This window comes from Poromitra crassiceps, assembly GCF_964638095.1.
Source record: "Poromitra crassiceps genome assembly, chromosome: 6".
Taxonomy (NCBI): domain Eukaryota; kingdom Metazoa; phylum Chordata; class Actinopteri; order Beryciformes; family Melamphaidae; genus Poromitra; species Poromitra crassiceps.
Genome location: NC_139627.1, coordinates 4,329,711 through 4,347,812, shown reverse-complemented (window position 1 = coordinate 4,347,812; position 18,102 = coordinate 4,329,711). Strand labels below are relative to the sequence as shown.

At 41.6% G+C, this 18,102-nt stretch overlaps 2 protein-coding genes across 2 annotated transcripts; both read right to left on the bottom strand.

The window, feature by feature from the left end:
* Positions 1 to 651: 651 nt before the first annotated feature.
* LOC310778812 (pepsin A-like) lies at positions 652 to 10,032 on the bottom strand (the record flags this gene model as incomplete). The annotated part of the gene is made up of 17 exons (XM_083639257.1): positions 652 to 786; positions 896 to 994; positions 1,847 to 1,991; positions 2,359 to 2,475; positions 2,834 to 3,033; positions 3,137 to 3,255; positions 3,381 to 3,501; positions 3,872 to 4,013; positions 7,642 to 7,772; positions 7,876 to 7,974; positions 8,216 to 8,357; positions 8,463 to 8,579; positions 8,673 to 8,869; positions 8,986 to 9,104; positions 9,230 to 9,347; positions 9,564 to 9,705; positions 9,974 to 10,032. The coding sequence occupies 17 exons, from the start codon at positions 10,030 to 10,032 to the stop codon at positions 652 to 654; spliced, it is 2,202 nt and encodes a 733-aa protein (XP_083495383.1).
* Positions 10,033 to 15,392: 5,360 nt separating this feature from the next.
* Positions 15,393 to 18,102, bottom strand: LOC310778811 (pepsin A-like; the record flags this gene model as incomplete). Its single annotated transcript, XM_083639256.1, has 9 exons — positions 15,393 to 15,554; positions 15,915 to 16,013; positions 16,291 to 16,435; positions 16,546 to 16,662; positions 16,766 to 16,962; positions 17,078 to 17,196; positions 17,322 to 17,442; positions 17,647 to 17,788; positions 18,047 to 18,102. The coding sequence occupies 9 exons, from the start codon at positions 18,100 to 18,102 to the stop codon at positions 15,393 to 15,395; spliced, it is 1,158 nt and encodes a 385-aa protein (XP_083495382.1).

Here is an 18,102-nt window from a genome sequence, read left to right as displayed (position 1 = left end):
CATTATTTGTAACACTTTACAATACTGTAACACAAAAATTGGGTAGTTACTAAGGAACGAGTCAGGAACGAACCATTAGTTCATGAATAGTTAATAGGTAGTTCCTTAATGGTAGATGATCGTCAGGTTATCTTGTGGCATAGCCATGTGTGTCCTTATCAGCTTCTTCTAGATCACAACCTCAGAGGGAACCTGGCCCTCCACTATTCTGAGTCCCGCTCAATATTCTATTCTTGGTGCACTCTGCATTTACACAGAAAGGGTAGTGGCCATCCTTTGTGTATTCTCTGTAAAGGCTCTTGTTTCTCCAAAGAGAGCGGAGATGAACAGTCTGAGCAATCCTATTCCTGTCACTGTGACATTTCAGTGTAACAGGACAAAACTGAGGTGACGTAACTAAAGATATTCCTATCATGGTTTTTGCTCTATGAATATATAATACACTTCAATTTGGTTGTAGTTACCGGACTCACAGAAGAACGTAAAGAACATAAGAAGATATTACGCTAGCAGAATTGTTTTAATTGCTAATCTATTTATTGCAAAATAATCTAAAACATGTTGACATCTTATACATTACAGACATTCTTTAATCATACTGCCCCTATAGAAAATTACTGATCTAGATGATGCTTCAGGTGTCTTGCTTGGTTACACAGACTTGGCGAGACCAACATATTTAGCCTGGTAGTCAAAGACGGAGTAGTACTGCCTGATGAAGACATCTCCCAGGATCCAGAGGGTCTGACCACTCCCGCTAAAGCCAGTGCTGCACTGACCATAGACCTGTAGAGAGACAGGAGAAAATGGATTGAACTTCCAAATGTTCATGGCTTTGTTAACTTACAGTCAATGATGCCATTGATTCAGCACTGTTTGCATGTATGATTCTGACCTCAGAGACATATGCAGATGCAGGGATGGTGAAGGCGTTTCCATTGAGAGTGAAGGTGATCTCAGGCATGCTCTGGATGTTCTGGCAGTTGACTGTGGCCTGTGTGCAGAATATCACAGAGTAGACATTTGTGATGCAGCCCTACAGTAGTTGAATTCATTGGCGTTTTGTAGTCCTCTATGTAAAATAGAGTCCTGGGTTCCCTGACCAGTGACACTTAGGAATAGACTAGGTGACAACCAGGTATAGATTGGTGACAAGCTGGAGAGACAGTTGACGGTCGGAGAGACGGCATCCAGTACGGGATGGGTTTAGCACCCCAGCCTGGCTCTCTCGTGAGGGAGAAATCGACAAATGCTACGGATTAGCCTCCCGAAAATCTGTGTAAATATCGGCGCGGCCTGGGGTCCTTCAGGCTAGAGCGAGGTGCTCGGCGCAGCCGAATGACGTGCAGCGCACAGGCCTTCTTGAGGCATCCTCTCTGCCTCTGGATGCCTTTGCCCTGGGAGGGCCTGGTGAGACGAAGGAGGTGAGCGGCTGGGAGACAACCCATAGCGCCTTAGAGCCTCCATGCACCGAAGGGTCTCGCAATGCTGCGATGTAGCACTAGCTCTATTGCAGCGGATTGGGCGTGATCGGCCCTTCCGCGGGCAACGTTGCAGACAGCGTAGGAAGGCTGATCCATGTGCGGCTGCTTCTGGGATGCGGGTCGGGGTCTTAATCGGCCTCGGCTGGGTCTACTGGGCGAGGGTGTATGATGTTCAACAGACCCGAAACACCTTACGACCCCAGTCAACATGACTGATGACGTGTCCCAGCGCATGCTGAAGTATGTATTTATGTAACATAGTCCTACTGTCAATGTTTTAATACAGTGTCATACATTGTGTCCGCTGTGGATTGAAGAAATTTTAAAGTTTAAGGTAAAGTCAAATGCATGGTGTGACTCACCTCTCCGTATTGGTTTGCAGTGGCTCTAACATAACGGTTCATGTTCTGGATGTCACTGGTTGGGCCAACAATGAGGGAGGTACCAGTGTCAATGATGGCCTGGCATCCACCATTGCAAGCCACAGTTTGTCCATTGATGGTAACACTGTAAGAAAGAATAGCAGAAGGCAGATCAGGCCAGGAGGCCTCTTATGACTTACGTTTGTTCAGTTAAATGGTAAATGGTAAATGGACTGCATTTATATAGCGCTTTTATCCAAAGCGCTTTACAATGTGCCTACATTCACCCATTCACCCACCGAAGGCGGCCAGCTGCCACGCAGGGTGCTGACACAGCCATCGGGAGCAATCTGGGGTTCAGTGTCTTGCCCAAGGACACTTCGACATGCGGACAGGAGGAGCCGGGGATCGAACCACCAACCTTTCGATTAGTGGACGACACGCTCTACCTCCTGAGCCACAGCCGCCCCAGTTACTCAACTTTATGCCAAGAATCACTTTTTCCTTCTCACCTGTCCATTTTGACCTGATAGTAGGTGGCTGAGGTCAGGGGGATCCAGACGAGCTGTCCAGTGAAGTGGTTGTAATCATAACCACCGAAGAGAATCTCACTGCCCTGCTGATCGTTGCTGAAGGAGAAGAAATGATAGAATGTCATACGTGTGTATGTATGTATGTACGGTATATGTATATAAATAAATAAAAGGGAGCAAGTGGGCTCTGTTTGTCTGTTTGTCTGTTTGTTTCAATTTTTGTCCCACTGATGATGTCACAATGTCTATGACATCATCAGTGATGTCATCAGTGACGTCATTATCGGCAAAAAAATCATCTTATGTCATCACTGATGATGTCATAGGCATTGTGACATCATCAGTGAGATCATTATTGACCAAAATCACGCGTAGCGCGCAAGATTTTTCTAGTATACTTTACTATCACAGAAAATAGCACACGACAAACAAACACTCCATACTATTTCCGTACCCGCTCAGGTAGACAGAGAAGAGCGCCGGGTCGGATACCAGTTTCTGGTTCATCATATTTTGAAAGACAGGCACGACATTGTCAGCGGCAAGGGACTGGTAGGCCAATCCCAGGATACCGTCAGCCACCTGGTATTCCTCGAAGGGAGCTTCTGTCTGGGTGAGTCCAAACACCTGGTTGGCCACAGAGATGCCACCCACCTGGACACACACAAGGCAGCTGTCACTCACAATTACAGACAAAACAAAAATGGAAAAATAGGTCTAAAAAGAAGTATTTATTTTGTTCTGGGTGTTTTATTACCACAACAGTGTCAGTGCCCAGATATCCAGTCATCCAGCCGGTGCCATATGAAACGTCCAGAGCCTGGCCGCCCCAGACGAAGGTGGAGGACTTTGATGGGTCAAATTTCTGGTGGTTCTCTGCAAAGGAATTGTGTATTTTTCCAACTGTGCATTTGAGACAATGTCAGGCACCTTGGACTTATTTGTGGATAACTGAAGGGAATGTGGGCTGCAATCCTAGTCTACAGTGGTAGGCTACTCACGGCAGGCCTGGCTGCTGGTGCAATAGGTTGAAGGAACCCAGAGGTTGGAGGATCCAGTGTCAAAGATAACCTTGAAGGACTGGGGAGGGGTGCCAATGGAGATCACCCCATAGTAGGCCATCTAGAACATATAATAAAGGTGCACATTAACACACATGACCATGTAAAAAAAAATCGCCAGTATTTGACGCTCAAAATTTCCAGGGGAGGACTACCAGACCTCTGCTTAATCTGTCCCCCCCCAATGTTCAAACAAAACCTACGCCCATGCACATGAGTAAAGTACAAGTATGTTCAAACTAATAAGTTTGTATGTGGATGTGGATTTTGTGTTTGAGTTTAATCCTTGTCCAGCAGCAGTGAAAGAGATCGATGTACATTTCACTTGAGTCAATATTATCATCTACCAGCTGCTTGTGTATTATTAGACTTATAATTCAATGAGATGATCAAAATAAAAAATATAAGTCATCTCTCTGGTCTGGACTTACGTCAGCATCGTTGGTCATAGACTCAGGGCCAGTCTGGTAGAACTTGGCCATTGGGTTGTATGGGTACAGCTTCCTGTACTCATCCCACAGTCCTTTCTCGTGCAGCTGTTGCCTAGCAGTCTTTCCCTTGTTCAGAGGAATCCTGCATCCACAAATGACCAAGGATCAGGAAAATGCAAGGCTGTCCGTCAAGTCTGAGCTGAGGAGACCAGGCAGCTAACTCTCATCTCCTACTTGCAGGCTTGTGCAAGTTTGAATAATAGGCTTGATACATTAAGGTTTTCCATCAGGATAGATAGAATGATTTCCTTACAACAATTCAATCAAGTCAAGTGTAAAATATTGTTTAACAAATCAAGGTAGAGGTTGCTTTTCAAGCAAGTCGTACTTACCTGTGAAGACATTCAGACAGAGCCACGAGGGCGGTGAGGACGACAAGCCACTTCATCATGGTTGGTCACTGCTGTTGTACTCAGTGAGTGAGGTTGCAGTCACAGACTCCGTCCCTTATATACACCATGTCAAGGTTGCTCCCAAGGTGGCTGCCCAAAATGTAAGTTAGCTAGCAGGATATGTAATCATCCACTTCTCCTCACAAACAAACAAACACAGGCAGCACATTTTCCATTCCAGAAAAGGCGCTGACAAACACTTTGTCATCACGCAGCCATAAGATTGCAACTTCACTCTCTTCAAGAAGGTCATTTAAAACTCTCAGGGGGACTGTTTCACTAGAGTGCTTCTGACAGCAACCAGACTGAAAGTGGTAAAAGATGCTTAATGCTGTACTTTCATTGAAAGAGTTGGGTGTTCTGCCGACTACAGTCCTCTATGAGAGACCTTCATTCAAAATAAGTAGGAAATGGCACACAAATGGTCAAATTTGGTTTCCTTAATTCAAGAACGATTCGGGTTTGCAATACTGACTGTACAATTACGTAAGGTGGCAGGGAACTGACCGTTATTATCTGACTTTAAAATTAAGTAAATCATATCCAAAGTTGGTGCAAGATAAGATTTTATGGCACGCTTTTAATATGTTGACATTCAGATCAGGAGATTTGATGTTCAGAGTTTTGTTTAATGTTGATATTATCCACACTTTCCAGATGGCTTCCCTGCTGAGCTCTACAAACATTTCTGGACAACCACTTCCAGATTGTTCATAAGAATGATGGCACAATAACTCACAATCACCTCCTAAATACCTCTAGCTATGAATAGAGCAATGACCACCCTTGTGCATTACTCCCGGAAAATTAAGATAATAACTAAATGTTTTTATATTCATAGTTTTTTTTATCAACAAATAAATGCTACTCAGGTGCATTTCATGCATTGCACAATAATGTAGGATTTCCTAAATCTTTTTTCTTGTTATTTCTAGTGTGGTTAATTTGAGATGCAGCTCAACACTGTCAAGTTTTTATAGTCATAAATGTGTAATAAACATTGTGTGTTGGTTAGCTGTCTATTCACATGTTGAAAGTTTAGAGCTTAGAACATAATGATGAGAATCATACACACATAAATATCATGCACGTATACACACACACACACACACACACACACACACACACACACACACACACACACACACACACACAATACACATTCTGCTTTTTCCCATACAAAGTTCATCACCTAACATTTTAGCCTATATGGAAGACGGCAATTGATACAGAAAATGTCTTAAATTAAAAGACATGCTGTACTTTTGCATTGATCTCAGCCTGTTTATATATTTGTTCGCTTAAAACTTTTATTTATTTTTCTTATTGCTGTACTGTGTTATAACCTGGTTGTATGTCGCTTTGGATAAAGGCGTCTGCTAAATATCAATAAAGTAAAGTAAAGTAAAGTGTGCGGGTATCTTCATTGCCACTGTAGGTTTATATAACAGGCGGACAATACAAAGTCGCAAATCGCCACCATGTTGGTTCGTAAGGGGAAAAGGCAATGGGATTTTAGTAGGGATTTGGGTTAAATGCATGAAATAAGGTATGTGGTTAACACAAGCTTATGGGAGTGGAAATTAGTGTTCAGCAAGATAATCTTCACAAATAAGGACCACTTGTGACTTTTGAAGCATAAAATGCGTTTTTGTAAAAACGCAATTTTCAGAAAATGCTTCAATGCTGAAATGCTTTTAATAGCAATTAATAAGACAAATCATAAGCTAGACAAATCGAAGAGCAAGGGTGACCGTGACAGTTGTGACTGCTTATGTTATTATCTGTATGTCTGTCCTTATGTCTATCTTGTTGTTTATCTTTCATATCATCCTTTTTTGTAATGCTATTTCACTGATAAAAAAGGGACTCACACAATTCCTTTAATTGCTTATGTAACCGAGCATTTGGGGGTTCTTTATTTGGTAGCACCGCTGCGCGAGCTCGCGGCTGATCACAGCGCATCTAACCACAGTATGTGAACGCTATTCTGGATATCAATATAATGAATTACTCAGATATTCAAACACAAAATCTAATTATTGTTAATAGTGGTATGAAATGCCTTCACTTATTCAGTATAGGCTACACTTCTCTCTTCTACACTCTTCTACTTACTTTGTAGTTTTGTGCTGTTTTCATGTGCCAAGATGCAATTTATCATTCTCATCATCAAATACAGTATGTAGACTAATTATTGTTAACTAGAAATATCGATCTCCCCAATATGTGTTCGTACCAATGTCAAAGTCAAACCTACGCCCTTTTTTCGCGGCATTTTGCGCATACAAACACTGCAGCAACATGTCCACACAGATAGCAGTTAGACAGTGCTGTGTGTACAGTTGATTTAATGAGACACAAACAGGACAGAAGTGCTAAAAAACAGTATTTACTACGATTTTAACTACTGTTGTGGCGCGGATTTTTGAGGTCGGGGCTGCTGAAAAGAAAAATACGAGCACTGGTGGCATCACCGTTCGAGCTCATGACCTTTGAACCGTCACATTCCCATTGCCCAGTTTTAAAGGAATGCCCCACGAGCTGGTGGGGCATGTATATGTGGTGGTGGTGTTGGTGACCATGGCTGCATTTCTCCTCTCTTCTGTTGTCTTCTGGTTGTCCTCTCAGTCTCCAGTGTGTGAACTCCATCCTTACACAGCTGTCTGACACCAAGTAGCAACCTTTTTGTAATAGAGAGGCAAAGTGACCGCCTACTTCCTGCTTCAGCACTGTACCAGAGATTTTCATCCGCCATTTATTTTTCCATCCACATTTCGTAAAATGCGTATAAAAATAGTTTTACTGGTTCAAACCATAGGGTTCAATTCAAACGGTACAGATATATTTAGAAACAGGAGAGATCGCATAACATAGATCGCACACACCAAAACGTAAAATAAATGTGGGTTTAAAGAAAATATTTTTTCGTTGTTGTTTTTTTTAGTTTGTCAAATGTTCTATGGTCTCTCCCGATTATAGCGGTAGCTGAACCATTTGGTTCGACGAAGTACAACTATTTTATAAGCATTTTACGAAATGTCTATGGGAAAATAAATTGCGGATGAAAATCTCTGGTACAGTGCTAAAGCAGGAAGTGACGTTCCACTTTGCCTCTCTATGCTATTTCACCAATAAAAAGGGGATTCACACAAGAACACAAAGAGAATAGTTTTCATTGCTTATAATTTATTGCAAAAGCAGCTACAACACTGAGTAGTGTCACATTTTCACCAATACTTTACATCCACTCTTTAATCATTCAGCCCCTATAGAAGATTACTGATCACTAGATGATCCATCATCTTGCTTGATTACACAGACTTGGCCAGACCAATGGATTGATTCTGGGTGTCAAAGATGGCGTAGTACTGCCTGATGAAGACATCTCCCAAGATCCAGAGGCTCTGACCACTCCCGCTAAAGCCAGTGGTGCAGCCGTAGTAGTTCTACAGAGAGACAGGAGAAAATTGATTTAACCTCCAAAATGTTCATGACTTGTTAACTTATGCTGTGTGTCCACATAGCGTTTTTGTTATCGGTGGTTCTGACCTGAGAGACATATGCAGAGGCAGGGAGGGTGAAGGCGTTTCCGTTGAGAGTGAAGGTGATCTCAGGCATGCTCTGGATGTTCTGGCAGTTGACTGTGCCCTGTGTGCAGAAGATCACAGAGTACATTTGTGAGGCACCTCTAGTGGTGGTTTGTAGTCCTACTGATGGAATAATGAACAGCAACTTTTACACAACATAATGGCCTATGAGGAGTGACAGTTTAATTATTTTGACAGGCAGGAGATGATTAATTTTTAATACAGTGTCATACATTCTAACCACTGTGGCTTGAAAATGTGTATAAAGTTTAAACTAAAGTCAAATGTATGGTCTGACTCACCTCTCCGTATTGGTTTGCAGCTCCAACGTGGGAGTTCATGTTCTGGATGTCACTGCTTGGGCCAGCAATGAGGGAGGTGCCAGTGTCAATGATGGCCTGGCAGCCACCAGCACAAGCCACAGTCTGTCCATTGATGGTAACACTGTAAGAAAGAATAGCAGAAGGCAGATCAGACCAGGAGGCCTCTTACGACTTACGTTTGCTCAGTTACCCAATTTTATGCCAAGAGTCGCTTTTTTCTTCTCACCTGTCCATTTTGACCTGATAGTAGGTGGCTGAGGTCAGGGGGATCCAGGTGATCTGTCCAGTGTAGTGGCTTTCATCAAAACCACCGAAGACCACCTCACTGCCCTGCTGCTCGTTGCTGAGGGAGCAGAAATGATAGATGTCATATATACTTTACTATCACAGAAGATAGCCCACGCCAAACACTCCATATACTACTGTATTTCAGTACCCGCTCAGGTAGACAGAGAAGAGCTGCTGAGACACCAGATTCTGCTGGACCATATTGATAAAGACGGGCGTGACCTGGTCGGCGGCAAGGGACTGGAAGGCCAATCCCAGGATACCATCAGCCTTCATGTTAGCCATGAAGGGAGCCTCTGTCCGGCTGATTCCAAACACCTGGTTGGCCACAGTGATGCCACCCACCTGGACACACAAGGCAGCTGTCACTCACAATTCAACAGACCATATCATAGCGACATGCCTGTTTGAAAAATAGGTCCAAAGAGAAGTATGCATTTTGTTCTGGGTGTTTTGGTTACCTCAACATTGTCAACGGCCAGATGTCCAGTCATACTGCCGGTGCCGTACTGGATGGACAGTGGCTGGCTGCCCCATCTGAAGGTGGAGGACTGCGTTGGGTTGAATTTCTGGTGGTTCTCTGCAAAGGAACGATGTATTTTCCAATTGAGCATTTGAGACAATGTCAAGCAACTTGGACTTATTTGTGGAGTAACTGAAGTGAATGTGAGCTGCATAGCTAGTCTACAGTGGTAGGCTACTCACGGCAGGCCTGGCTGCTGCAGTAGATTGAAGGAACCCAGAGGTTGGAGGATCCAGTGTCAAAGATAACGGTGAAGGACTGGGGAGGGGTGCCAATGGAGATCACCCCATAGTAGGACAACTAGAACATAATGTAATAGAGGTGTACTTTAACAAAAAAAGAGATAAAGAGCTGTTTGCAGTTGAATTCTTGTCCAGCAACAGTGAAAGAGGTGGATGTTCATTTAACTTTACTCAATATTATCATGTACCAGCTGCGTTTGCATTCTTAGACTTACGATTCAATCAGAAGATCAAAATCTACAAAATGTAAGTCATCTCTCTGGTCTGGACTTACGTCAGCATCGTTGGTCATGGACTCAGTGCCAGACTGGTAGAACTTGGCCATTGGGTTGTATGGGTACTGCTTCCTGTACTCCTCCCACAGTCCTTTCTCCTGCAGGTCTTGCCTAGCAGTCTTTCCCTTGATCAGAGGAATCCTGAATACAGCAAAGAGGACAAAGGGTGAGCAAAATGCAAGGCTGTCGTTCAATTCCAAACAGGAGACCAGGACTCTCGTCTCCTACAGTACTTGCAGGCTTATGTACGTTTGAAAACGCTTGATAGAGTAGATTAAAGCAAGATGGCCTGTGGTTTTACTTCAGGATAGATGGAACAATTTTCTTACAACAATTCAATCAAGTCAAGTGTAAAATAATGTTAAACAAATTAAGGTAGCAGTTGTTTTTTAAAGCAAGTCATACGTACCTGTGAAGGCATTCAGACAGAGCCACGAGGGCAGTGAGGATGACAAGCCACTTCATCATCGCTGTTCAGTGTTACTCAGTGAGTGAGGTTCCAGTCACAGACTCCCTCCCTTATATTCAGCATGTCAAGGTTGCTCACAAGGTGGCGCCCAAAATGTCCTTCTGCCTAACTCAATATTCTAAGAAATTGGAGATAAGAAATATGTGATATGGTGATAAAATTGCCTCTTATCTATAAGCAAATATCCCATTAAACAATGATAGTGATTAGATAGTGATAGTGATTTTTTCCTATGAATATGCTACTGTATGCCAAATTCTTCTGTAGGAACAACTTGTAGGACCAAGACCAAGAGTGAGTTTTGATACGACATCTATAACAATCAGCTGTGTTGGCTGTCATGCAAGGTAGCAACTTTGGAAAGTTTGTTGGTTTTAACCCAAGTATAGAGTTTTGTGTCATCTGCATAACAATGATAAAAAAATACAACCAAAGGTGCAGATAATGTGCCCCAAGGGTACAAAGTCAAGTGTACAAAAGGATAAAACAAAATAGGCCCAAGAATTGACCCCTGGGGTACCCCAGAACATATCCGTGGAGCACAGAAATATACATGATCTCAGACAAGAGAAGAAACAGTCAAGGGCACAGGTAGATATACCAACTCAGTCCTTAAGTCTATCAATCATGATGATCAGTGGTCTCTAATGCAGCATGGCAACTTCACTCTCATCAGCAAGCATAAGGTAATTTAAAACTCTCAGGGGGGACTTTTTCACTGGAATGCTGCTGACAGAAACCGGAATGACATTTGTAAAAGTTGCTTAATGCTGTGACAATGCATTAATTGAAAGCTTAAAAAGGGGAGCTACTTGGAGTTTTTAGGCAATATTTAATAAGAAGTAATATATCTGTGTACAAGCAGTTACAAAACAGAATATATCTTCAATCTACTACGGGCATTGAAGATATATTCTGTTTTGTAACTGCTTGTACACAGATATATTACTTCTTATTAAATATTGCCTAAAAACTCCAAGTAGCTCCTCTTTTTTCACTTTGTATACTAATTGCCTTTTGAGCTGCTTTGGGTCCACACTTTTTGTGATTTCCTCTTAATTGAAAGCTTTGCATGTTTTGCCTACTACATTCCTCTATGCCGAGAAACCTTCATTCAAAGTAAAATGGAAATACAGTACCATAAAAATTGTGTTTTCCATAGCTCAAGAACGAATTGGTTTATCAATATGAATCATGACTAGGGGTGTCACAATATATCGTCCCACGAAATTTCGCGATAGTAAAACGTCACGATATGTATCGTTAAGATGAAATCTCATATCGTAAAAAAAAAAAAAAAAAAAAAATTTTTTTTTTTTTTTTTTTTCAAAAGTAGACAAAGAAACGTCTTTGTTTGTTGAAGTTCAATGTGTGGAAAGTAGTTCAGTTGAACAAGTCTCTGAAGAGACACATGAGAAGTTATACAGGAGAGAAACCATTCAATTGAGTTTCTGGCAAAACTGTTTACTTGACAGGAAAAACTGAAGATGCATAAAAAATAGACTAAGAAAAGTCTTGTTGTTTGAGTTTGAAGAAAAACTGAAGATGCATAATGAGAATTTATACTGCTGAGAAACCTTTTAGTTCAAAGTAAATCTAAGTGACGGTGTAACTCATTCTATTTCAAGATAAGCCTTATCTCCAATCTCATGTTTTTTCTAGTTGTTATTGTAATAACAATTTCCCACAACAGCATGTTTTGTATTTGTGCATTTCAAATAAAATACTACTTTTCCAGTCATATATTGTCATTATTCAAGTTTAAAAAAATATTGTTAAAATCGTATCGTATCGTTATCGTGAACCCAGTATCGTGATACGTATCGTATCGTGAACTGAGTGTATCGTGACACCCCTAATCATGACGTAAAGTGGCAGAGGACTGACCTTTATTATCTGACTTTAAAATTAAGTAAACCATTATACAAAGTTGGAGCAAGATAAGATTTTATGGTACACTTTTAATATGTTGACATTCAGATCAGGAGATTTGATGTTCCGTTTTGTTTAATGTTGATATCCATACTTTCCACAAAACAAAACACTTGGACCTGACTTCCATGCTGAGTTCTACAAACATTTAATAATTTCCCCACTGAATGATAGCAGAACTCACAATCACCTCCAAAATACCTCCAGCTATGAATAGAGCAGTGATCACCTTATTCTTAAAAAACTAACAAAATCCCACTCATGCAGCTAACTATCGTCCACTATCCCTTATCAATACAGACATAAAAAGTATAAGTGCATCGAGAATTGAAGGAGTTATCCCATTTCTCATACAGCCCGATCAGACAGGTTTTATTAAAGGAAGAAGGCGGTCAACTATCAACACTCACAAACTATTCAACCTAATGCAGATTTCAAATCACCAAAGATCTAAAACACATTGATTCTATCACTTGAAGAATTTGACAAAGTGACTTGCACATTCTTATTTGCAATCTTGCAAATTCGGGTTCGGAGAATGATTTATTAATTGGGCGCTACAAAAGGCAAGAAATCTTTAACTCGCCAGAGTGTATAACTGAGAACAATGACTTTCAACAATTTTTGTTGTCCAGCCAAATTAATTGTAGGCAGAATATTGAAAATGTGGATTTTTTTTAATTAAGTTATTTATCTACATAAAAATCTTGAGCTCAAACTTGACCTTCGATAGCTTGATATCAGACTGATCTTCTAGTCTGAGATTGAGCTCTGTTTGAGCTACTGTAATTCTATGAGGGGAATCCCCCAAGGGAATTCCATTTTCCCTAACCAATCAGTAGAGATGCCTGAATCCAACGTTAATTAATCCAGTCGGGAGAATGCAAAAAAAACAAAAGCAAAAACAAACGAACAAAAAACAAATAAACAAAACAACAACAACAACAACAAAAACATCTCCCCTCTGAATAAATTCCTTCAAAGCAGAGTGCCGTTCGGATTTAAAAGTAATTGGTACTTTTAATTGATTTAAAACAGCCTTGATAGCAGTGTCTGCCTGGTTGCTGAGCACTGTTATTAGGCTACTCCTTTGTGCACTTGACAACAGCTTGACAATGGCTAGCCCCGCCCCTTGGGCTGTTTATTGATGCTGATTGGCTGTTAGTCCCCCTGCTGCATGGTTATTAATTTGTTCAACCGAAGAAATAGCATTTTCATATCATGATGCCAAACCAGAAGCTGACAAAAACTCACCTTTAGTGGAGTGGACAGATTCAAAGGTCTGGACCCGCAGGCCAGACCTTTGACCCTTATTCGGAAGTTAATGTACTCTGACTTTGCATTGTCTGCAAAGGCATTCATTTCTATTTGATCGCTCACTTGGTTGGATTTGGCAGTCTAACAAAAAAAAAGACACTTGAGGGAATTTAAGACATTTCCAACTCATGGTGATGCAAAAAGGGAGGTCGGCCGCCATGGAATGTGTGTTTAACATTTCATTATTGCAAATGTTTAAAAATACACCTACAAAAAGCTGGGTGCACTGAATAATCATATAAAAAAATTAGCTTGTAACATTTACATATTAAACAAACAAACAAACAAACAAACAAACAAACAAACAAACAAACAAACAAACTATTGCACGACAAGGCCTAAACCACAGCCGACCACACATCGGTTGAAAAACTTTGTGGCTTCCCAGTTGCTGACTCCCTGCAGCTGTGCACCTGCGAGACACCTATGTAAAGTACTGTGAGGGTGATTACCTACCTGCCTATGTCCTCTAGTGTGCAGGTGAAGCAACTACAGCAATGTTGACACCAATATACACACACACACACACACACACACACACACACACACACACACACACACACACACACACACACACACACACACAGCACACATCAAAATTGGCTACATCAGTATTATTATTATTATCATCATATTATCTTATTATTATAATGATGACATGGCTATTACTTCATATATGTGTGGTGGTCTACAAAAAGCCTTCACATGGTGTGAATTTGACATTTTAATTTTTTGACATTTCCATAGATTAGAAACTCCCCTATATATAACCTTTTGAATGACTGAGATAGCTCTCTCAGATCAAAAGTTGTGTGCATTTAAATCTGTTATGTGTCTAAAACTAAAACGTGAGGAAAAAAGGGCTTTAAACATGTCATAACATTGTATTTTCTACAGTAGCATTCCATCAAAACCATAAAAATAAATACTTTCCCTTTTGTTTCATGAAAATAATTATTCACCGATTCACGATGTACTATGGAGATTAAAGCAACCAAAACACTCAAAACCTTTTGCTCATTGCCAACAATGTGCAGCAGCGACACGTGAAGGGTTTCTGCAGGCCACCACACATATTTATGTGATGATATATATTTATCACTATAACATTAAACACTATTTATCTTCTTTCTCTCCACCACAGATGCCACACTCACTTGCTTCACATGCCAACCTGTCATCTCTGCTCCTGCAATCCTATCTCATCATCACAAACTCTTATCATCATCATCTTGTTATTAATGTATAATATATAATAATAATAATATATAATATAATAATAATAATAATAATAATAATAATAATAATAATAATAATAATAATAATAATAATAATAAATAATAATATATAAATGCAGGCCATTTAATGTTTTATGTCACCCGTTTTTGTAATGCTATTTCACCAACAAAAAATAGACTCACACAATAGCGCACGCATAATTGTTTTAATTATAATCTATTTATTTAAAAAGCAGCTACCCATAAGGGTTGGGCCTGTGTAGTGCATTACACTTAAATAAATACATCAATCAAACTTCAAACTACTCCTCCTCACCTTCAAAGCCCTCCACAGCCTAGCCCCCCCCTACCTGACTGACCTCCTCATCCCCCATCGCCCCTCCCGTACACTCCGATCCTCTTCTACTGCCACCCTCATCATCCCCCCATCCAGACTCAAAACCTTTGGTGACCATGCTTTCTCCAGTGCCACACCCCGACTTTGGAACTCCCTCCCCCAGACCGTCCGAGACTCTCCCTCACTCCCCACTTTCAAAACCCGGCTTTAAACCTACCTGTTCTCCCAAGCTTACAACCTCCCCTACCCCTGACCACCTCCTCCTAACCACCACCCTCCGCCTCCCCCTCCTTCCCCCTCCCCCCCTGCCCCTCCCTCCTGTTCTCTTCCTCTCCTCTGCTTCTCCATACAACCTTGCCCTGAACCGCCACTGTTATTTGTACCTGTTGCCTGTATCTGTTGCCTGTTTCTGTTGCTTGTCTTTTGTTTTACTGTTAAGTGTCTTTGGGTTCTGAAAAGCGCTATATAAAATAAATGAATTATTAGTATTATTAATCAATCAATCAATCAATCAATCATATAGAAAATGACTGATCTATAGATCATCCATCATGTGTGTTGCTTGATTAGACTTGGCCAGACCAATGTATTGAGCCTGGGAGTCAAAGATGGCGTAGTACTGCCTGATGAAGACATCTCCCAGGATCCAGAGGCTCTGACCACTCCCGCTAAAGCCAGTGCTGCAGCCATAGTCACTCTATAGAGAGACAGGAGAAAATGGATTTCACTTCCAAAATGTTGATGACTTGTTAACTTACCGTCAATGATGCAATTCATAGCAGCTTCCAGCTTCCAGTTTGGTGTGTCATCTGCATGAATGGATGTTCCACTCATATGCAGATGACACCCAACTGTCCCTTTCGTTTAACCTCAATGGTTTTTTCATCAAATTAATGCCATCAATGAATGTATCCATGACCTCAAATGCTGGATGGCCCAGAATTCTCCAACTAAATATGAATACAACGGAGGTCATGTGTGTGCGTGTACACACATGCGCATAGAAGAGGAAGAAGGTTGTTTGGGGTGCGGGGGGGAAGGGAAGGGAGGTTCTGACCTGAAGAACATATGCAGAGGCAGGGATGGTGAAGGCCTTTCTGTTGAGAGTGAAAGTGACCTCAGGCATGCTCTGGATGTTCTGGCAGTCGAATGTTCCCTGTGTGCAGAATATCACAGAGTAGACATTTGTGAGGCAGCCCTAGTATTCATTGGTGTTTTCTGCTACCGATGGAGTTATGAACAACAACTCTTTACACAACATGATGGCTTATGAGGGGGCGACAGTTTAGTTATTTTGGCAGACAGGAGATTTTATTTTTAATTTTTTTTATAAGTGTCAGTGTTTTAATACAGTGTCATACATTGTATCCACTGTGGATTGAAACATTTTGAAGGTAAAGTCAAAGCATGGTGTGACCATAGGTGTGTCTCACCTCTCCGTATTGGTTTGTAGTGGCTCCAACCCAGGAGTTCATGTTCTGGATGTCACTGGTTGGGCCAGCAATGAGGGAGGTGCCAGTGTCAATAATAGCCTGGCAGCCACCAGCACAAGCCACAGCCTGTCCATTGATGGTAACACTGTAAGAAAGAATAGAATAGCAGAACGCAGATCAGGCCAGGAGGCCTCTTACGACTTGTGTTTGTTCAGTTACTCAACTTTATTCCAAGGAGTGGTTTTTCCTTCTCACCTGTCCATTTTGATCTGCCAGTAGGTTTCTGAGGTCAGGGGGATCCAGGTGAGCTGTCCAGTGAAGTGGCTTTCATCATAACCACCGAAGACCACCTCACTGCCCTGCAGGTCGTTGCTGTCGGAGCAGAAATGATAGATGTCATATTATATACTTTACTATCACAGAAAATGGCACACGCCAAACAAACACTCCATACTAACAGTATGTGCAGTACTACCTGCTCAGGTAGACGGAGAAGAGCTGCTGAGACACCAGATTCTGCTTGACCATATTGTCAAAGACAGGCACGACATTGTCGGCGGCAAGGGACTGGAAGGCCAATCCCAGGATACCATCAGCCTTCATGTGAGCCATGAAGGGAGCCTCTGTCTGGGTGAGTCCAAACACCTGGTTGGCCACAGTGATGCCACCCACCTGGACACACAAGGCAGCTGTCACTCACAATTCAACAGAACATATCATAGCGACACGCCTGTTTGAAAAATAAGTCTAAAGAGAAGTATGCATTTTGTTCTGGGTGTTTTGTTACCACAACAGTGTCAGTGCCCAGATATCCAGTCATACTGCCGGTGCCATACTGGATGGACAGTTTCTGGCTGCCCTTTTTGAAGGTGGAGGACTTTGATGGGTCGAATTTCTGGTGGTTCTCTGCGAATAAATTGTGTATTTTTCAACTGTACATTTGATACAATGTCAAGCAACTTGGACTTATTTGTGGATAACTGAAGTGAATGTGGGATGCAATGCTAGTCTACATGTGGTAGGCTACTCACGGCAGGCCTGGCTGCTGGTGCAGTAGGTTGAAGGAACCCAGAGGTTGGAGGATCCAGTGTCAAAGATAACGCTGAAGGACTGGGGAGGGGTGCCAATGGAGATCACCCCATAGAAGCTCAACTGTACAGTATGTAACAGAGGTGTACTTTAACACACATGAAAAACTGTTTTACAATTGAATCCTTGTCCAGCGACAACGTTAATTATATATTTCACTTTACTCAGTATTATCATCTGCCAGCTTCTTTTGCATTATTAGACTTACAATTCAATCAGAAGATCTAAATCTACAAAATCTAAGTCATCTCTCTGGTCTGCACTTACGTCAGCATCGTTGGTCATAGACTCAGTGTCGCTCTGGTAGAACTTGGCCATTGGGTTGTACGGGTACTGTTTCCTGTACTCATCCCACAGTCCTTTCTCCTGCAGGTGTTGCCTAGCAGTCTTTCCCTTGATCAGAGGAATCCTGCATCCACAAATGATCAAATATCAGCAAAATGCAAGACTGTCCGTCAAGTCCAAACGGAGGAAACCAGGAAGTTAACTCTCTTCTCCTACTTGTAGGCTTATGCACGTCTGAAAAGGCTTGCTAGATTAAAGCAAGATGGCCTGTGGTTTTACCTCAAGATAGATCGAACAATTACAACAATTCAATCAAGTCAAGTGTAAAATAATGTTTAACAAATTAAGGTAGCGGTTGTTTTTTAAAGCAAGTCATACTTACTTGTGAAGGCATTCAGACAGAGCCACGAGAGCAGTGAGGATGACGAGCCACTTCAT